The 21,299-nt window shown below is 47.1% G+C and overlaps 1 protein-coding gene across 1 annotated transcript; it reads left to right on the top strand.

Annotated features, from left to right (window-relative positions):
* Positions 1-353: 353 nt before the first annotated feature.
* Positions 354-19,654, top strand: WDR91 (WD repeat domain 91). The gene is made up of 15 exons (XM_050914943.1): positions 354-476; positions 2,227-2,406; positions 3,888-4,095; positions 4,967-5,049; positions 7,215-7,339; positions 9,302-9,479; positions 9,759-9,917; positions 11,994-12,190; positions 12,638-12,788; positions 14,270-14,364; positions 14,680-14,848; positions 15,652-15,760; positions 17,192-17,304; positions 18,063-18,260; positions 19,073-19,654. Exons 1-15 carry the CDS (start codon positions 354-356, stop codon positions 19,235-19,237), a joined length of 2,253 nt encoding a protein of 750 aa, XP_050770900.1. The 3' UTR covers positions 19,238-19,654.
* Positions 19,655-21,299: the final 1,645 nt, after the last annotated feature.

Raw genomic sequence — 21,299 nt, 5'->3', positions numbered from 1 at the left:
CTCGCCCGCGCCCAGCAACATGAGCCGCACGTGGCGGAGGGCCAATCGGGACGCAGCCGGCGCCCGGCGGCGGCCAATAAGAAGGCGGAAAAAACGCGGGCTGTAGGCGCCGGCGGGGAGGGGGGCAACGAAGAGGCGGGCAAAAGGCGGCAAAAGGCGGCAAAAGGCGGGCGGGAGGGCCGTGCGCATGTGCAACGGCGGGGACTACAAGCCCCGGCGTGCCTTGCGCTGGGCAGACGCGGCAAGGCACGCTGGGGGCTGTAGTCCTTCTGGTGCTGGGCTGGGCCATTTCGCTCGGGGCCGGGCTCTCCCCTCCCGTGGGCGGGCGGAGCCGGCGGCGCCGTGGGGCTCCCATGGCGGCGGCGGCGGAGCGGACGGATGAGCTGGTGCGGGAGTATCTGCTCTTCCGCGGCTTCACCGCCGCCCTGAAGCAGCTGGACGCGGAGATCAAGGCGGACCGGGAGAAGGGCTTCCGGGTGAGTGGCGGCCGCATCCCCCTTCCCGGCTGGGCGCGGGTGCCCCCCGGAGAGGACGCAGGCCGCGGGCGCCCCTCCGCGCACCCGCTCCCGGGGCTGGGCGAGGGGAGCGGGTCGGGCGGCGGCGGGGCAGCTCTCGGAGCTCCCGCGCCTCGCCGCGGAAGCAGCTCGCCTCAGGGGCGGTTGCTCCCGCCCCGCCCGAGCTGGGTTGGGCGCCGGGGCCCGACCGGCCGCGCAGGCGGGACCCCTAGCATCCCGGTGGGGGGGGTCGCCGCCCGGCCCTGCCGCCGTTTATGTACGCGCAGCCTCCCGGCCCGGGGGGCTTTAGCCGGTTGAAGGCTCTTCTCCTGCTTGGCTCCGAAGCAGCGTTAGCGCCAGGCAGCGGCGGTGGGCGACAGGCTCCCAGCCAGGGGCTGCAGTTCCCGGCCAGCCGCCCGGCGCCGGCGGTCTGCTCGGCCCGTCCAAAACGGCCGTCTGTGGACCCTGCGTCCGACCTGTAAACGACCAGAGGATTCTCAGCTTCGTGCCGAGAGGAACGGAGGAGACGCATGTACGAGAGGGCAGCGGCAGTAGGGCATCTCTTTGCCTGGATTTTTCTCAGTCATGAGATTTTTATCCAGCGGCTTTACAGGTCTGCTCCTTAGTTTGGATGTCTTAAGCACCAGCTACCTTGCTAGATGCGTGGAAATTGGCACAGAATTTGCCAGCCTTGAAAATACAGTTTCAGTCCTTTGTGCGAGCTTCATGTTCCTGTAGCAGCAGTTCTGGGCACTGAATGTAGTGTTTTGAATGGTCAGATTGTTCTTTAACCAGCAGTACAACCACTACCTTTATCATTCATAAAGCATGTTGCTTTTATTTTTAAAACACCAGCACTTTGCTCATGTTTGCAGGTCGGCAAACAGTTGATTTAATTGGAATTACGTTGTCCAAGAACGGACTGCTGGGGTCGCAGACTTCAGTTTCCTTTATCTGTAGGAAGCCACAGAGTTAGAGGCTGGATGATGTCCTAAGACATTAACTGATGAGGGGGGAGCAAACCACATATTAAACAACTTTGGTAGTTGAATTTTGTATAGGGTGCAGATTTTTTTTTTCTGATGCTTGTCTTGGCCATCAGAAATCACTGAAGAAAAAATCAATTCCCATACCACCATTCTGCCTTATTCATATTGCAGAAATGATTTTTCAAAGACACATAATGACAAAAAAATTCTGTTGCAAACTTTTATGCTTGCCTTGTTAGTAGATGATGTTATTAAAGTTAAAGGTACTTCAAAGATTGCAGTACAATGGATCTTTCTTCCTCTTTCTGTTGGCTAAATACATTTTTTTCCTTTTAGTCTAAAATAATACTATTTTCCAGGTGCTGCACTTGAGTTTTCAACATTTAATCACATTATTCCTGTTTCTTCATTATCAACTGGCTTTTAAAAGAAGTGGAAAGTTTTGCTTACTTGCAAAAAACCCCATCAGCTGTGTTTTAACAAAATGTGATCTTTTTGCCAAAATCTGTTTGGCTATGTTCTTTCATGTTTCTTTCTTTTTTTATTTGAAAGGTGCTGCAGAGTGGAAGAATGCTAATGCAGAATGCAGAGTGTTTCCAGGATTAGGAAAATAGCTAATGCATAAGTGCTGGATTGTAGTATTATTTGCGCAGTTAAAGCTTCTCAGCATTGAGTTACAGAAAGTCTCTTGTGCCGGAAGAGCCCTCATGTGACTGCAGTCTTCCCCATTTTGCCCTCTTTAGGTGGATAAGATAGTGGACCAGCTGCAGCAGTTTGTTCAGAGCTACGATCTGGCTGCCCTGCGGGATTACTGGAGTTATCTGGACCGACGCCTTTTCAGCCGTTTGGAAGATGTGTACCGGCCAACAGTGAACAAGCTGAAAACCAGCTTATTCCGATACTACCTTGTCCATACTGTTCAGGTAATGTTTGATTTTTAGGCTTCTGTTTTAAAAAGATCCTGGTCTCTGAAACCAGAGCAATGAAATACCCTTGTGAGCCTCTGACAGGCCTGGTGGGTAAAGGACAAGCAATTCATGTGTCATGTGTCAGGAGTGTAGTAAGGAGTTTGATGCAGACTCACATGACAAGCTTGTAAGCAGGATAGGGAAGCTCAGGCAAGAGGGAAATACGGTTAGCTGGGAGCAAGATATTCATACTCAGACATGAAGGCAGGGCCCCCTCAGGATGGCTGTACTGCTAGCTCAGTCCTGCTCAGTCTCGTTTAATAACTTGGATACCGGGAGAGATCACAAGGTTCGTAAACACCTCCTTGTGGGGCATTGCCATGAGAACAGAGGAGGACAAGAACAGTGCTCAAAGCAATGTTCATAAGTTGAAGAAACAGGCAGAAAAAAGCCCCAAGCACCTGTATGTAGGTAGGAGCAGTCAACTGCTCCGATGCAGAATGAGGAATGATTGAGTAGGCAGCAGCAGTGCAGGGAGGGGCCTTACTGCAGTGCTGGGGATCAACAGGCAGGATTGTCTGTATTCCTTCCACTCTAATCTGCTGGCAGGACTCAGCCAGTCCTTCCAGGCACCACAGTTTTTAAAGCATCAAGGGAGTTGGAGGGTCCAGAAGAAAAAAAAGTGACTTGGAGTTGAGTTTTAGTTTATAAGAGAGGGGAGAAGTGGGCTTCAAATCTGCACAAGGTAATGTGGGAGAGAAAATGAGTGAATGTTTTTTTGTTTGCTTTGAATAGAACAGAAAATAATGAGCTTAAAACGGAGCAGAGATTATCTTGTTGAAACCCTAGGAAAGTCAATGGAATATATTACACAGGGTGGGCTTTGGCAAACAGAATAGACAAATACCTGTCAGGAATTCATGTTTCATTTCTTACCATTTAGAATAAATGTTTCCTCCTTGATTTGATTCCCTGACTGAAAATCTTTAATGATGGGGGGTGGTGGAGGAGTCAAAATCTAATGCACGTTTCTGGAAGTGTGTTTTTTCATGTTTTGTTTTGCCCTGTGCTTACCCTGAGGCGTGACTGTCCTGTCTGAATAATGTATCAGATGGAAACCTTTTCAGGCTACATCTGCTGTAGACTTGAGTAATTTGAAGTATACTTTGGTGCTGTATACGAATGCTCACGTCTTATGTCAGTGTACAAACTGCACTGGTTTAGCTGGAAATCAGCATACGTGATTAGTTCGATTTGCCTCAGCCTTTAAACAAGGCTGTGATGGCTAGAAAGAAGGTCGGGTTAAGTGCATTTGTGAGCTTCTCCTAGTGTATTTGAGATTCTTTTGTTCCCTGATGAATCTGTTAACTAACCACTTGCTCTGTTGGGTGGTGAAAGTAGTTGTTAGTGTGTTCATAACACAGAGCAAATATTCCTAGAACCCATGTGGTGGCATTAATGGAAGCATGAGCCCTGTTCTTCTTGCTGTGTTTCAGACTGGCCGTAATGACAAGGCGCAGGAGTTTTTCCTCAAGCAGGCCTCCGAGCTCCAGAACCAGGCGGAGTGGAAGGATTGGTTTGTCCTGCCCTTCCTCCCTGCCCCAGACTGCAACCCCACCTTCGCCACCTATTTCTCGCGCCAGTGGGCAGATACGTTTATCGTGTCTCTGCACAACTTCCTGAGCGTGTTATTTCAGTGCATGCATATCCTTTTTTGCAACTAATAGTTAAATCTACCTTGCCCTGGTGTTATGCTTACTATTAACCGTGCTGCCAAGAATGCAGTATTACAGAACTTGCTGTTTTCAGGTGATTGTTTAGAGCCAAGACTTAATAGGAAGCTGGTGTTTACCAGAGGATGTTGAAATAGTTATTGTTCAATTATCTGATGATACATTATATTCCCTGGGCACAAGCAGTTGTGGTTGTTGCTAATGCTGAACTCATCCCTATGCTAGTAACTAGAAATCTTGTGCACATCTTGTTCTGAAATGCTTTTCCTCTTTGCTTGGCATAGTACGCATAGTACAAAACAGGCATGCGACCTTGGGTCATAGTCTGTAACTGAACTAGCATCTCCTGTTAGACCCTTCTCTGGGTACGTATGTCCACAACATTGTCTAGTGACAGCTCGCTGTAATAGGGCAGTTCAACGTTGGCAGAAATAACAGCTTTTGTCCCACACTACAGAGTTCTGACCTTGTTTGTTTGCTGATGAGCAGGTTTACACTGCAGCTGGAATACAGCTCATCTTGAACTGTTTCTTCAGTGTACACTAATGCAGTAACATAACCTGTCTTGTCCTCTACTTCTGACATTTAAAAAGGAAGAATCTAAAAATCCTTGCAAAGCCTATGTGAAATAGTTTGTGCAACAATAAAGTACAAAGAAAGTACAAAGTTGGCTTAGGTAACTAAGGTTACTAGTCTTCTGGCCTTGCACATACTTCTTCCTAGTAGTATGCACTGGGCAGCTTTGCTGTCTTACAGGCAAATGGCTGGTATGGAGTGCTGGCTTTTAGAATTAAGCCAGGTGCACAAAAGTTCTTGCCGTGGTTTTCTTTAACATTCCTCACCAGTTCCAGTCATTTTGAACTTTGAAGCTGAATGTCTCAGGAGCAGTCTCATACAAGAAGAAAATGAATCGTTGCGGCATAAGGTCAGAACTGAAGTCACTCTTTAGTTGCTGACTGTATGAGGCTGTGACTTTTGTAAAACTGGTTCCATCCATTCAAGAAAGTTGTAACTTCAGTGTGGTTATTCCAAGGCAGATTCTTCTATAAGTCCTTTGTTATTTTTGTTTATCTTTCAACTGTCTCTGGCAAACTTAGGGTTGTGATCGTATTGTGAAATGTCTGTTTAGGGTATTACTGTCCCTCTGCTGGAGGTGACTGTCCCTCTCCTTGTGCTATCTGCAGGTGGCTGGATACTGTGTAAACTCCTTTCCTGCTACACTGCAAAGTGAAGACTAGCTGAAACTAGTGGCAGGATAAGGGCATATATGGCTGACTTTGCATGGAAACTTGTGAATAGTATTCAGTCACTTCCACATTTTAGCTGATGGAGCAATAGAAACAGACAATAACTTCTGGCAAAGAGGCAGAAACCATTACTTCTGAAATGGCCACTTCATGGTTGAAGTGCACTTAAAGCAATTTAGATCAACTAATGGAAATGTTGTGAATGTCTGTTTCCCAACTCTAGACCTTACAGTAAACAGTAAGAAGGGCTGACCGGTTCAGACAAAATGTCACCCGGCTCCATGTCTTGTTTTTGACAGTATTGCCAGCAGATGCTTAGAGACAGGGCGTAAGAATATATACTGGGAAAGGACCGACTCACGTTATAATTTCCTGTCAGATTTGGGAAATCTACAGTTAAAGAACTTTCTAAACTACAGATCACATGTGGATGATCAGGTACAAGTGGGAAGCCTTATTTGTGTAAGCAGGACTTTAGTTTCACTTCCTCAAACATACCAAGTAAAAGCTCACTCTGTATGAATACTTCAGTAAAGTAAGTTTAGTGCTTTACCTTCTGTGTAACAAAATGTTGTATGTTGTGCTTCCTGTTTCAGCTGTTTTGGTAGTTGATCAACACTGTCCATTTTTCCTAAAAATGTTGAAGTAAAATAGAATAATTGATTTCAAAAAGGAGGCTTTTTTGCGAAAGAAAAGCGAGGTTTGTCACTGTGTACTGTATGGAGTCAGTGGATCAGGCAAACTTTGACAGGAGGGTTCTGCAAAGATGGTCAGTGAATAGGGACAGCAGGATAAGGTATGTTTTGAAATAGAACTCTTTTTTCCCCTCCAACTTTGTATTCTGTGCTTTTAGTCAAATTAAAGCTGTTTTTTGTTTGTGGTATGTTGATTGATATCACTTACAAACTGGATAATTGTTCTCTGGCAAACAGGCAGAGGTAACACTAGACTTTACTTTTTGGAGAACTGCTTGGGTCAGAAAAGGAAGCAGCTACCTATAGAATACAGGTTTAAATAAAAGATGGTGTGAATAAACATTGAATTCGATGCTAGTTGAAATTAAGTAGTGATTCTGATTTCACTGTTGAAACAATGCAAACACATGAATAGCAAGCTGGATTTCTAAAGCTCCTTTTTCTTGTAATTTCTTTCCTTAAATACTATGATAAAAGGAAGAAGAATTATAGCTGAAAAACAAATGTATGGAAACAGAAAAGCCTGAGGAACTCTTCATGTGAACAAGAGTCACAGGCATAAACCACATGCGTCACATAAAGCTGCATCCTGAGGTTCCTCTCTGCTAAGGGGGAAAAAGAAAAATGTCTCTTTCTCCATAATGTAGAGATAAATCTCATTGTCATGCTTGGGAGGGAGCTGGGCAGGGTGTGGAGCTGGATTTCAGGGTGACCTGGTGGCGTTGGCCTCGGTGCACCCTGACAGCTCACCAAACCCTTGGCTGTGGGAAGAAGATTAACTTGTAGGCTCAGTGCCCATACATCACTATTGCCAGTCACATGCATTTCCCTGGCCTTGAACTGCCTGCATGGAGTGGCTGATCAGCTCTGCCCTGCCTGGCTCTTGTTTCCCAGCACCATTAATGTCCCTACAGCAACAGCCCAAGGAGAGGAGTGAAGGGTTTTAAGTAGGCTCCAGTTTCATGTGTGTAAGGTACTGATTGTTTTGACTACTTGGACTAATGTGGTGCTCAGCCAGTCAGAGTGACTTTCTTCCCCCCCCACCCTTCTAGGGCTGTTGAAATAAAAGGGGTAAACAACTTCAGCAAGTGGGAAGGAGGTGAATGTCAGTGACCCTCTGCTTACTTGGCTCTCTTCTCTTGTTGTAGCTGTTTGCTTTGCAGGCTGAATCCTCCCGCATGAAGAAAGAGGAACTGGAGGTGGAACAAGCAGTTGCGCATCACAAGTTGCCTGCATATGTGGCCAACATGGATCGACTAGGGGACTCTGAGCTGTGAGTGCCTGCAGGGGAGAAGCTGGGGACAGGCTCTGCTGCTTTTATGGGGTCAGGGAGGCTCCTGGAGGGTCACTTCCTTGTCCCCTGCCCTGGGAATCAATGCAGAAAGACATCCAGGCAGAAATTCTGGTGACCTAAGTGGGTTTAATGGCAGAATTCATGATGGGCATCTCTCCTGCCATTTTGGAGAGAGATTCTTGCCAATCAGTGAGAGCCCAAGCACGCATGGAAGTGATTCTGCTCTGCTCTCAGCATTGCACCAAGGCGTTCTGGGCAGGCAGGGCACTGGTAGCGGTGCAATACCCTGCAGTATTGCTCAAATGAAGTGGATTGTCTCTTGACTCCTATTTTAGTGCCTGTGGTGCAGTAGGTGAGTGCCCTGTATTGTTTTGTAGACACTGTTACTGTATGGCCCAAAGGGGTCATTGTTACGCAGAGATGCTTTCTTGCTTTTGCAAAGTCAAGGGAAAAGGAGTTTCTCTGCGAGGCTCAGTTATGCACAGAATTCCCCTTAAACTTACTGCAGTTAAAGTGTGTTTTATGGCTACATCTACTGTATTCCTGTCTGTGGAAATTAGGCAACATACAGAGTGATACAGCTTGTTTAATTGTTACTTAAACTCTTATTTTGCCCCCAGTACACAGTCATGCAAAGCAACTCTGTGTGTTTGAATTCATTGTGTTATTGAGGTTTTTTTCCCTTGCTTTAAAAGGATCTGAAAGCAAATGTAGCTTAGCCACAAGGTATTAATAACACTGCTGGGGCTTTGACTTTCTCATGTGCTTCTTTCACTTTTATTCAGACAGGAGGGAGATTGATCAGATTATCCTGCTGACAATGACAAATAGAAGTTGTAGCAGAGACCCCACACAAAGTCTTTGTTTTAGTCTAAAAGTTGTCTGATTAAATAGACTTAAGTGTCTGGTGAACTATCTTGATAACTGCTCTGCACTCTCTGCACAGGACAGGCTACAGAGTTGAATTTGAGATTTTTGGATTTTTTTGTTCAGCTACTCTGTGTGGAAAGCCCTGATGTTCATCTGCACACATGGGGGAGAGAGACGTGAGGGATGGGATAACTTATTCCCATATTCATTTTTGTCCATTTGTATTTGAAAAACTTGCCTAAGAAGTGGCATTTCTTCTGTGTGCAACTTGTCTCTTAGTCTGGGGGCCAGTTCTGGTTGCCTTTTCCATGTCTCTGCTCAACTCAAAGCCCAACTTTGGTAGAACAGTTGCTTCTTAGAAGAGAGGATAGACACAATGAAGATGATTGTATTCCCCTTCCCCTGGGTGCTGCTCTGCTCTCAGAGGAAGCTGTAGCAGAGTGAAGTCAGACAGTTATGTCCTGGGAAGCAGCTGCTGCTCTTGGCATTGTGGGCTGAGAAGGGAGGTGTGTGTAATCATAGAAATGGACCTAAACTTTCTTATTTTCTTTGGGTCCAGTTTTTGAGATACTGAGGGCCTGTGCTTTAAAATTGCTGAACATGACTTGCTGAATGTCTAAGGGTGTTCAGTGAAACACTGGATACTGAATGCCTCTCAAAGTAGGTCTGTTTTATGCCTTGAATTGGGAATCCCAGCTGAAACAGGTTCTTTGGAAATCTGGATTCCCCTGCCTTTCCCTTAGGATCTTTCTAAACTAACCAGATGGAGTGGAAGGAGTTTGAGGTGGCCCTACAGGGGATTCAGCAACAGTTCAGCCCACTGTCTCAGTGGCATCTCTGAGAAGTGAGCTTTGGTTACAGTAATTATAATGATCTGCTCCAGGCACTAACAGGATGTTTTAAAACAGTTTTTTAATGCATACTGGTCCATCGGCTTGGAAAGGATCATCTGTCCTCCGGTGGTTCAAACAGCTGGCACTTTGCTTGTTGGGTGGTCTTTGATCAGGTTGTCTGGCTACACTTTCATATTCTGTTTGGTGGTTTTTTTGTTTGTTTGGTTTTTTTAATTAGTGATATGACCTGCAGCCAGAGGAGTACTGCACATTCTCTTCAGTCCCGGGGAGGCTTTCTGTCCTCTTTTCTCTCCCAAAGTAAAAAGGGCCCTTCCAGACCAGCCCATCCAAGTGGGGCTTCTCCAACGCAGACTGGCAGTATGCTGCTAGGGAAGAAAGAACCAACAAATCACCAGGTAATTCTCAACTGTGTTGTTTGAAAGGTCCTCAGCATCCAAGGAGTTGACTTGCAGCACAGCACTGCTCCAAGCTTTTGCTTCTACCTGAAAAAAATGAAATGTCCTTTCCTTCCTTGCAAGTGTATGCTGGGTCTGAATGCAGCACAGGAATGGCTGCTGTTGTCTGGGGGTTTGTGGAGCCCTTGCAGGTGCTTGGTTTCTTTGCCTCCTCTTTTCTTCTTTGTTCTGCGGCATAGCACAAGTGTAACTTTGCCAAATCATTCCTCTGCCTTCCAGAGTGCCAAAGGAAAAGAAGGAGCAGCAAGCTGTAAGGACGGGAAGAGCCACTTCAGTGGGTTAGTAGCAGGCGAGTCAAGTTCCCTGCAGCAGCGGCAGAAGCGCTTGCAAGAGCATGGGAAGGAAAGGAAGGAACTGCTGTCGAAAGGGACCTTCCAGGTACTGGGCAACACTGCAAGGCTGGAAAGTGGAGGGCTGGTATTTCTGTAGTTTGTTGTGCTAGGTGGTAAAACAAGTGCAGGTGTTCCTGTTAAGCTTCTGAATTGCTATTCAGATCTAACTGTATCAAAGGTTAATCTCTGTAGTTAATCAACTCCTTCCACACTCTGTTTATTTCTGTGTCCCTGGAAGGGAATCAGTATTGACATTTCAAACGGAAGAAGAGTTGTCTTTTGTCATGATCTTTTCAACAGCCTGGTCTTGGGGAGGGTATGTGTCATCCACCTTAACGGTTATGTTCCAGTACCTTGTTATAATCCCCATTCCTTAGTGACAATGGGCTTGGCTCGCCCATCCTCCCCAAGTGAGTTCTCTCCTGTGGGTTCTTATGCTGGTTTGTGCAGGCTCTGTGTGGTACAGATAAAAATTGATAGAAAGTTTTCCTGGATAGGAGTGGAAATATCCTTCGTAGCAATGTTTGCTTTTTGGAGTTTTTTTGCACTATATGTTGCAGTTTTGCCTGGGGGTGTGCCCTGCGTTCTAATGAAATAATAAAACTGTGTTCTGAATTTTAACCGCTGAAGGTCAGTGGACTACTTCTGTTCACCTGTGTATTGTCTGGCTTTCAGCAGCCATGTGGTCAAAGGATACAGAGCACAGGAGGAATGATGGCAGCATCTCAGCCATGTTTGTTTTGGCTGTATGAGACGCTGCCGTGGGGGAGAGACAGTGCTGAGGGACTGTTGCCTGTCGGCCAGTATGTGTGGCTGTTCTGCGTGGGGGAGCAGTGCTTTAGAGAGGAGATGTTACTCCACCACTGAGCATTCAAGGCTATGAGAGAACTTTTTTATTCATGGCTCATCTAAAACATTTTAATTCAACATTGGTCAGAAAATTGCAAAGCCCAGTTTCCCAATAAGTATCCTTTGACTTTCCTTTTTCTGTGATGTTCCAGGCTAAGACAGTGTTTTCCTGGCTTTGTGAAAGTTGCTTCTGGTGCTCTTGGGAAAGCTGATACTACTTAGCTTTCTGTTGTTCTCAACGCATATGAGCAAAAAGGAAACTGAAAGGCAGCACTGTTTCTTTCACATGAGTGTCATTCTTTGGTTGGTATCTCCCCACACTAACACAGAGAGGTGTTCTTGGATTTATTTCCCAATCTTTTCCAGCTTTGTGATTTCAGATTATTTGATTATGCAGCGTTTGACCCATTGCTCAAGATGTGAAGCTACTGTAAATAAGGCAAGGATGTGTTAGGGAACAGGGATTCAAAACCATCAACATCAATACCATTTTGGGGCATTTCATCTTCAGAGGATGGTTTAGCAAAGGAATGCTTGCAGTTTTACTGGCTTATGTGCTGTATCTGCTTCTTGTTCAGCTTCTGGTGGCAAGGGAAAACTAAGCTGCTTTCAAACACTTCTGTGTGCTGTAGTGCAGATCTTGTCTCATTCAGATATCTTCACCTCCTAAAACTCCATTTGTTCTGTCTGCCTCATCAAATTGGGTTTTAAGCTTTTGGACTCATGTGTCGACTCTACCATTGTCATCAGTCAGTTGGCTGCAGTGGTTGCCCCAGTGTGCGCAGACTAAATCTCTGGCAGACAAGGATAATCCATCCACTGGGGCTCACCATCCAAGAGGTTTTGTGCAGGTTTACTGAACTGCATATTATACAGAGTTAACTTACATTGCTGAATGCAAGAATTCCTTGAAATATGTTGATTTGCTTGTGAATCTGTGCTCTAATGGCATCAAAATGGGCCTCTGATATCATCTGAGGTATGCCAAACAGAGGTGTTGTGGTGCCTTTAATTCGTACAGGAAAGTGTATGGCTGGGCACATGGAGGGGGATATAAGGGACTCTGCAACCAAGGAGGCCATATTAAATGGTGCAACTGTGCAACACATAATCCTTGTGCTCAGAAAGGTCCCTGGTAGAAGGGGTGTTGAGCTGACAATGCTTCTGTTTCAGTGCAGCTTCTTGGTTTTTTCTCCCAGCAGGCTGGGGTGGCTGAAGAGCTTGATCTGGAGCTGCTGCTTCCTTGTATTTCACACAGGATTTCTTCCTTCAGGGCCAAAGTGCTGAGAAGAAAACAGATATCACAGCTGAGACAGAGCCATGCTCAGAGCTGCATGCTGAGCAAACAGAGATTTCAACCAAAATGCCTGCCAGCAGTGCAGAGGCTGTCGGGGTCCGGCAGGAGCAGCCTTTCATTGTCCTGAGCCAGGAGGAGTATGGGGAGCACCATTCATCCATCATGTACTGCAGGTAATGGACTGGCAGAAGAGGGCTTTCTCATAGAAGCTTCTGTAGAGGACCAGCTGTGTCTGGCCTCTTTCTCCCAGCCTCTGTTCTGTCCAGCACATTGTGCATGTACTCTCGGTTGCAGGGCAGTTGAGTTGGTGTGACTGAGAATAGCCTGTAGCTTGTGCAGTGAGAATGGACAGAGAGTTTTGTGATTGGGAGATGCCAGCCAAGACGAAGCTCCCTGGGAAGGCAGATGGTATTGCTTAAGGGCATTATGCTTTGCATGTGGAGCTTGGTGCGCTTCATTGTGCCAGTTATTGTGGACTGAACAGGAAGTGGTGCAAGGAAGTTCCGATTCCTGCAGAAGGGGTTGGTGTGTGGCCAGGAGAGGAAGGATTACTGGTGTATCTACTCGCATCTAAGAACTTCAGGGAGAAAAATAGCCATTCATTTTCCTTCTGCACATAGGGTTGATTGTTCTGGACGGAGAGTGGCCAGCTTGGATGTGGATGGGGTCATCAAAGTCTGGTCATTTAACCCCATAATGCAAACTAAAGCTTCATCCATTTCCAAATCTCCATTGCTGTCTCTGGAATGGGCGACGAAGCGTGATCGGCTGGTGAGTAGTCTGCGTGTGGAGGCTCGAGAGTCACAGCAGATAATTTGGGGCTGTGTTGCTATGTGTTGCACATTAACTTCTAGACAGCTGCATTGTGGATAAGATCAAGGCAACAGTTAGTTTCTACTTTAGTGGGACATGGGGAACTGAAGCCTGTAAGGTCTAAGAAAAACTAGAGTGGGGAGTGTGCTCTGTGTATTGAGCAAGGAATTTGCCACTGGTTGCCCTGAGACAGAAGTTCCTAAGCTGCAGTGTGGGTACAGCTGCAGGATAGAAGTAGTTCCTTTAAGAGAAATGCCTCTCTTCAGGCAGAGCAGGCAGCCACTTGTAAAGGCAGGCAGAGGCAACCTGGTACAACAGCCCATGGGAACCCTGCAGCAGGGAGCTGTGGAGCTTTGCTCGCACCCTGAGCCAGAAGCAGAGAAGGGAGAGCAGGGCTGAGGAGCAGGGGTGTGGTGTTGGCATTCTACTTGTGCAGATGTGAAAAGGGCTCCGTGGCCAGTTTTATACTGGTGCCTTATGAATTGGGGGTTGGTGTGTACATGAGGAGCTTGAGACTTGTTTAAATATCATGACAGTTGAAATGTTTCCTATAGCACTTTTCTCTAGTTCTGTTACTAGAAAGGAGCCTTAAATTATATGCATTCTTCTGAGTCCTAGAACTGTTGCTAGTGTTTCATGCCCTCCCTTGGTGAAGAGACAGGGCTGTGTGAGAAGGCAGGCCTGCAACCGAGGGAATATTATTCACATTCTGGCACTGATGATGTGTTGCTGCTAACCCCAAAATGCCACCTGTGAAGAGCTGGTGCTACAGCTTGTCTCTTTCTTTTCTTTTGCTCTTAGAAAGGAAGTTGTCCCTGCAGTTGTTCTGATGTTTCTTCTGCTTTGTGGAGTTTATTTCTTGCTTGCTGACAGAAAGATTCTTCTTTCTGAAATATATAGGGATTCAGCAGCAAATCAGGCTCTGAAGTGAGAAGGATCTGGCTTGCTTCATTTTCTCTGATAATGCATCCCTCCATGGTTTTACGTTTGATTTAAATTGTAGTACCACTGATAAAGCATGTGTGAGCCCTTCTGAATGATTTCATTCTCCCCTGGATGAAAGGGGGTGGCTTCTATTTGGTTTTCTCTTAAACTTAGATTGTTAATTCTGTGTTACTCTTTCCTTGCTCCCCTAGATATTGAGACTCCACATACGTTTTGCATCATATAATGTTGAGCCACACTCTAGAAAGTGGCTTTTACTCCACCTTGGTGACTATCAGATCTTTTTCTCACTGGAAAGCAGTGCTTTTACGCTGACTTCTGTGGCTCTGGGGCAGTCCTTCTCAGCATGATATGCACAGAAAGACAGGATGTACCCTAATTTAATCCGAATGCATAAATAGAAAAAAATTTACTCTGTGGTGTTGGTGGTTGTTGGACAGCATCATTGTGCTCCTCACTCACACTCCTTCCATCTCCTCCTTGCTGGTTTCAAGCTGTTGCTTGGCAGTGGGGTTGGGACGGTTCGTCTTTATGACACAGAAGCAAAGAAGAATCTCTGTGAAATCAGCATTGATGAAGACATGCCCAGGTAACTCTGGAATACTGATTTTTGTATATAAATATAGATGTTGTTGTTTTTGACTGTGAAAAGTAGGTGAAGTCTCAACATTCCTGCTGCTTTCCTGCAACTGCAGGACTATCTAGCCTTCATCCAGAGGGCAGTCCCTGTCTGAGCAGCGTAAAACTGCTCAGTTAAACTCAGAATCTGTCTAAGCACATGAATCCTGCCCTCCTTTACAGTGCACCCTGTCTTGCAGGGTCTTAATGGGTGAGCTTGTAGTCAAGTGTTGTGCTTGAGGCAGCTGCTGGAGAGAGGCAATTCAGACTGTTTGCTGTGTTTCAGGATCCTCTCGCTTGCCTGCAGCCCAAGTGGTGCCTCCTTTGTCTGTTCTGCGGCAGCCCAGAGCCCCATCTCCCACATGGACTTCTCAGCAGTCAGCTCTGGGGGCAAAAGCATGAACCAAGTTCCTGGGAAGCTGCTACTGTGGGACACTAAAACGATGAAGCAGCAGGTACTTGCTGGGTTTCTTTCCTTTCTCAGTCTGCTTGCTGAGAATGAGTGTCTTCTGTTTCAATGTGTAGGAGCCCTCTTTCTAAATTATGCTGACTTTCTTTTCAATACTCTTCTTTTTCCCCCTTCCTCCTTTCCCCTCTATCACATGCAGGATAAAAATGAATAGTGTAAGTAGCTGCTGAGTTTGGGTGGGTTTTTTTGTTTTGTTGGTGTGTTGGTTTTTTTGAGGGATTCTTCAAAATAGTCCATAGCCTTGTTTCTATCCTGGCTGCACAGTTTGTGACTGGAAATGTCCCAAGTGGATTGAATGATGCTTTGCTCAAGGTTTCTCCAGTTGAGCTATACTGAAGAATTTTCTTTGCTATTTCCCCTGCTCTCCCTGTTTAAGTGAAGTGCTTCTTTCAGAGGTTTCATCTCATGTCATCTTCTCCATTGTTTCGATTTAGATGGGTCAGATTCTGGCAGGGAATCCTCGTCCCATCCCTCACCTTTGCCCTTAAGAAATGCTGTCCCTGACGTGTAGAAGAAAGCAACATACTCAAGCTCATGCCTGCCAGAAGCTGGTTTTGCAGCCTTGAGGCCATGGTCAACAAAGCTGTGGCTTGGCTGAGGTGAATTGTTGGTTTAGTGTCACAGTAAAATGCAGCTGCCAGCCTTTAAGTCTGTAGTCATGAGAGGTGTAGGGTTCCAAACTGGAGGAGTTCTTGCTACTAGATACCATCTTTCCTCCCTCCCCTGGAGATCAGCTCCTTGGCACCTCCAGCTCTGTTTCTCAGCATTAATGCAGACTTTCTCTTCCAGCTGCAGTTCTCCCTGGAGCCTGAGCCCATTGCTATTAACTGCACAGCCTTCAACCACAATGGCAACCTGCTGGTCACCGGGGCTGCAGATGGGATTGTTCGTCTCTTTGGTATGGCAGAAAAGGACCTGGGGGTGTTGGTTGACAGCCGGCTGAATATGACCAGCAGTGTGGCCAGGTGGCCAAGGCAGCCGATAGCATCCTGGCTTGTATCAGAAATAGCGTGGCCAGCAGAACTAGGGAAGCGATTGTCCCTTTGTACTCGGCACTGGTGAGGCCGCACCTCGACTGCTGTGCTCATTTTTTGGCCCCTCACTACAAGAAAGACATGGAGGTGCTGGAGCGCGTCCAAAGAAGAGCAACGAAGCTGGGGAAGGGTCTAGAGAACGAGTCCTGTGAGGAGCGGCTGAGGGAACTGGGGTTGTTCAGCCTGGAGAAAAGGAGGCTGAGGGGAGACCTTATCGCTCTCTACAACCACCTGAAAGGAGGTTGTAGCGAGGTGGGTGTCAGTCTCTTTTCCCAAGCAGCGAGGGAGAGGACAAGAGGAAAGGGCCTCAAGTTGCGCCAGGGGAGGTTTAGATTGGCTATTAATTAGGAAAAAAGTCTTCACTGAAAGGGTTACCAAGCACTGGAAGAGGCTGCCCAGGGAAGTGGTTCCCCACACGATTTAGGGGTGGACTTGGCAGTATTAGGTTTACGGTTGGACTTGATCTTAAAGGTCTTTTCCAACCTAAACGATTCTATGATTCTGTGAAATTGGGCAGTGAGGTGGCAGTGTGGGACATGCCTGAACACTAAGGTGGAAGCTACTTTCTCTCCTCCACAATAGCTCTCAGGAGTGAATTGCCATAAACTTTCTCTGGGGGCCATTGGCTGGAGACCCTGGTAGTGCTGCTGGATTTGTTGTTTCCATCCTGCTGAGGAGTAGGGTTAACTTGCCCTTGAGCCATGTGGTCTTGGCTGTGCCATATAGCAGTACCACTGCCAGAGGCTGAGTCGTGAGGAAAAGAATTGTGTGACCTTCCAGTTGAAGGCAAGGGCTTCACATCAGTCTTTCTTCCTTGAGCAATCTCTGTTTCTCAGGTTTTGTCCTCTTCTGCCTGTCCTTGTGATAAATGCAGTTTGGGCTTGCCTCTTTTGTGAATGAGGGATCTGCTTCTGGCCCAGGTGCTGAGCTGGAGGCTGCAGTCCCAGGTCTGTGGGAGGACAGAGCTGGCAGCAGCTGTGAGGGTGGACAGGATAGCAAGGGGAGGAGAAGAAAGGTGGCTGTGGGGCTTGGATGCAGAATGCTTGCAGTTGACAGTGAGCATGTGAGCAGCCCTGTAAAGCTGGAGGAAGAGGTGACTAGTTACAGGCCGTGATTTTTGTGGCCAGTGTAAAAGCCACATGCTGGAAAATAAGCACAGGGTGCTGGGATTGGATTGGACTCCCCCAGGCTGGTTTAGAGGGCTGGGACAGAGACCTTATGAATGTAAAGGGCCTCTCTCTTCACCTCAGCTCTGTGTGAGTACGAGGAGTGTTCAGTACTGGTTCTCCCCTCAGATATGCAGCAGCATGAGTGCGCCATGAGCTGGAAGGCACATGATGGGGAAGTCTACTCCGTTGAGTTCAGCTATGATGAGAACACAGTCTACAGCATAGGCGAGGATGGCAAGGTAGGCTCTGGGTGACCTTCTACTGGTCAGCTGGCAGTGAGATCCCTTCTGGAGTCTTCCCCATATGGTGGGGATAGCAGTAAAAATACCCTCAGAATCCAGAGGATCTGCGGGCTGCTAACTGTAATCTTAGGTGTGCAGCACCACCCTACTGCATGCAGTCTCTGCAAAGAGTGGCTGGAAAGCGTATTAACAGCTAGAGCTGTCTTGACCTTGTCTGCAAATCCTACTGTCAGTGACATCCCCTTCCTAGGGAATCCATGTGCAGATGACCTTTCTGTGCCCCTGAGATCACCACATTTGAGATCTGGGATTCACCAGAGAGCAGATCCTTGACGACTTTGCATAAATTTCCTTGTCAGCAGCTCCCTGTTGCTTATAACAAAGGCTTCAATTTCTGCAGTTCCACAGTCTTCAGCAGTAGAGGTGTGACTTGGGGGGGGAGACTGCCTGAAGGTGTAGGGTCCTTGGCTGATGGGAGTTAAGTGAATTCCCACCAGGATCCTGCATGCAATGTGGAAGGACATATAGGTAGCAGTGCTCGTGGAAGGCAGGGCATATGTTTGCCTGGATAGTAGGCACTCTTACAGCCTTTGCAGCGTGCGTTTTATCAATATAGCCACTTAGATATAGATGTCAAAATACCATCTTCTGTTTGTGAGGAATAGCCACTTTGCTTAAAAACAGCAAATGGTCCCTCTACTTTCATCCCAGTCAATTTAACTATGCGCTTTTGTCATCTCTTTTTATCATTTTAGTTTATTCAGTGGAATATTCACAGAAGTGGCTTGAAGGTGTCTGAGTATGATCTTCCCAGCGAAGCTACAGGTCCTTTTGTTCTGTCCGGGTACAGTGGCTACAAGCAAGTCCAGTTCCCACGAGGAAGGCTTTTTGCTTTTGATTCTGAGGGCAACTATATGTTGACGTGTTCTTCTACTGGGGGAGTCATTTTTAAGGTAAGTCCATCCCTGCTCTGTGAAAGCTGCTGCTCAGTTTCATACAGTGTGCATTTTAGCAGTGTGTGCTGTTTAGCAAGCGTTTGAACTCTCTGTAAGCAATTGCCCTCTGTATGTAGCTAGAGTATGTGTGCTCCGTGTTCTTAAAGCTTAGCTGCAGCAGTTTTCCTTAGTGCCCAAGTGCCTAGGACAAAGTTTTAATTTTTTTTTTAATATATTGATGCATGCCAGTTCAATGCAAAATGTGTGATTGTTGACTGATGCTCGTCTTTAATCTGCCTTGTGTGCTTGCTGTTGCTATGTTAGTCCCAGCCTGATTCTCTCCTCTTACTGTGTACTGAAATGAAATGAAGGGTAAGGCTGAATGGTTCCACATACCCAAATTTCTGTGCTGCACTAACAAGTGGTTACTGATCGCATGCCCCTTGCCTGCCTCCTCTTGAGTCAATACCCATCAGTATAAGTCATTGCAAGGCAGATTAGATGGAATTTTTACTTTGCATCTGAGGCATTCAGAGCACCTGCACTAACATGAGCTATAGCTTAGGCTTATGTGCTCCTCATCTGTGTGTGCTCTTAGCCTGCCTTCTTCAGTTACTGCAGCTGAGCTGCTTGAGAACATGTGCTTCTGTTGTGAGACTGGAAACTTGCTTTCTCATGTGTGCTACATACATCTCAACATCTCTCTGATTTTCTGCTTAATTATGTATGCTGATAGGGATATGCAGTTTTGGCTTTGGCTTCTCCTGTGGGTGCACTGCCCTCACTGCAGAAACTTGCCTCCTTAAAATCTCATGCTTTCCTTCTTTTAGTTAAATGGTGAGGAAAAGGTTCTGGAGAGCTGCCTTTCCCTGGGAGGACACCGAGCTCCTGTTGTCACAGTGGATTGGAGCACGGCCATGGACTGCGGGACCTGCCTCACTGCTTCTATGGATGGGAAGATTAAATTAACAACCTTACTGGCTCAAAAGTCTTAACCTGGACAGTGCTGAAGAGAAAGAGCAACAGACTTGACAAAAACAGCATTAACTCCGCAGGAACAAACTGCATGGGAGAGAAGGCAAACCACAGTCCCTCATTGTAGCTTTTGCCTCTTGACAAACGTTAAATACATTTGCCAAACCACTGTGCAATAGAATGCTGTTATGGGACCGGATCAGTGGCAGCACTAAAAAATACGTCTCTGCTGACCCATTGTGGCAGCTGGACTCCCTCCATTAGGGAGTCTTGAGTAGCACATGGCTAGAAGGCTGCTGGGATCACGTCGGGTTCTCTAGAAGAAGGTGAGGTTGGAGAAGGCATGCATGAGACAGCACAGTGCATGGTGATAAGATGGCTCAAACTCGAAAGGCCGGTGCGAAACCAGAGTATTCTTTCGGTATAGCATTTGTTGTTGTGCTTTTATTTTTTTTCTTTGTTTTTTTTTTTTTTTTTTTTCATAAAAAGAAAATATTCCCTTGCACTTGAGTCCTGTGGTCTGTTCAGCTGTTGCTGCAAAACGTGGAGGGTGGCTGGGGCAGTGATGTGCCAGGAAAGTCTCCTGCATGGAGAAAAGACCCTTGTGTTTTCACCAGGTGCTTCCGGCACTGACACCCGCACACTGCGGGGGACCAGTGCAAGACATCCAGGAACAAAAATAATTGCGTTCGTTCGGATGTATTGTGTTCCCTTGCGATAGATATCTGCTACCAACTAGAGGAGAGATCACGAGTCAGACTTTTTGAAATGCTTGTGTTGGAGTTCAGAAGCTACATAATGCCTAGCAGAGCTACCTGATGGCGGATAGGAGGAGGGAGGTTCAGAACCAGTCTGGTCCTGTATAGTGCTCTCTGTCGCTGGAGCTGTCTCTCCTCCTGCACCCCCCAACATCAGGGCAAGTGCTGGGCTCAGGTATTGCACAGTCTTTGAATGGAGTGCTGAGCAGCCATATTTCATCTGCTCACACATCGCCACGGAGCTTACTGCTGCTTACGTCCTTGGCCTTTCTTGGGAGTTTACAGTAGTGTTGTTCCTTGGCAGAGGTCTCGTTCTCAATTATGTGAAGAATGGGTCCAATTTACTGTTTGAAGATCCCTTTGGTATCTTCCAAAGGCCATTTTGGTTTTAGAGCCCACGCATCCGTTAACATTCACCAGTGTGAAGGGTGATTGCCTGGAGAGGAGGTGGAACATAATTTCAGTGTGGTTTTGCCAGGTGTGCTTTGGCGTATTTGTGAAGAGTGGCTTGTCAAAGTTGTAATGCCTAGCTAGCGCTCTCCTTGCATTTGAAGAGATGGGGAGCGGGCCAGGTGGAGCTCCAAAGCTGGCAGCTTCCCCTGCTGCCCAGCCAGACCTGGAGCGTGATGGTTCTTCTCAAACTGGGGGTTGGAAATCAAGATTCGCTTGGCTAACTCTATGGCCGTTCTTCACTGGTGGCATCACACCTCACAACATGACTTGGTGTCTGAGAAGGCTGTTGCCATCTTTGTGCCTGGAGATGTTGGCTACAGTCTGCAGTTGTTTTGCCTGTTGCATGCAGCCCAAGGAAGACGACAGTTACAGCTAAGATGAGGTCAGACTTGGGCAAAAAGCTCATTAAAGCAGGCAGGAGGTCTAGCCGAATAAAACCGGGCCTGCAGCGTGAAATTTCCAGATCATCGGAGGCGTTTGTGCCTTGAAAGCACAGCGTCATTGAGGCTGGAAGGGGCCTCATCTCGTCCATCTTGTCCGTCCCCGCCCTGCTCAAAGCAGGGTCAGCCAGGGCAGGTCGCACAGGGCCACGCCCAGTTTGGAGCATCTCCAAGCATGGAGACTCCACAACCTGTCTGTGACACACATCAGCCCCGAGCAGGCTGAGCTGGGGCCTCCAGGCCCACCCCAGGTCCCCGGGGCCTCCAGCCCATGGGCTCAGGAGGCCCACTGAGGCGTAGGCAGAGGCCTCCAGGCCCTGCCTGAGCTCTGTCATGGTGTCCCTGTCTCCAGCTCGCTCTCAGCTGTGCCTGTGCCTGGCCATGGACCTCGCTGCTCCAGACCCCAGCCCGCAGGCTGCCTTCCCAGCCTG

This window comes from Gymnogyps californianus, chromosome 1 (genome assembly GCF_018139145.2).
Source record: "Gymnogyps californianus isolate 813 chromosome 1, ASM1813914v2, whole genome shotgun sequence".
Taxonomy (NCBI): domain Eukaryota; kingdom Metazoa; phylum Chordata; class Aves; order Accipitriformes; family Cathartidae; genus Gymnogyps; species Gymnogyps californianus.
Note: the sequence above shows the minus strand (reverse complement) of the source record. Positions and strands in the feature narration are given on the sequence as shown.

Excerpts from the sequence above, each read along its gene's own strand:
- WDR91 (XM_050914943.1), top strand. The coding sequence starts at position 354 with ATGGCGGCGGCGGCGGAGCGGACGGATGAGCTGGTGCGGGAGTATCTG. Across the intron at positions 477-2,226 it reads ACCGGGAGAAGGGCTTCCGG|GTGGATAAGATAGTGGACCA; the intron begins GTGAGTGGCGGC and ends TGCCCTCTTTAG. Across the intron at positions 12,191-12,637 it reads TCATCCATCATGTACTGCAG|GGTTGATTGTTCTGGACGGA; the intron begins GTAATGGACTGG and ends TTCTGCACATAG.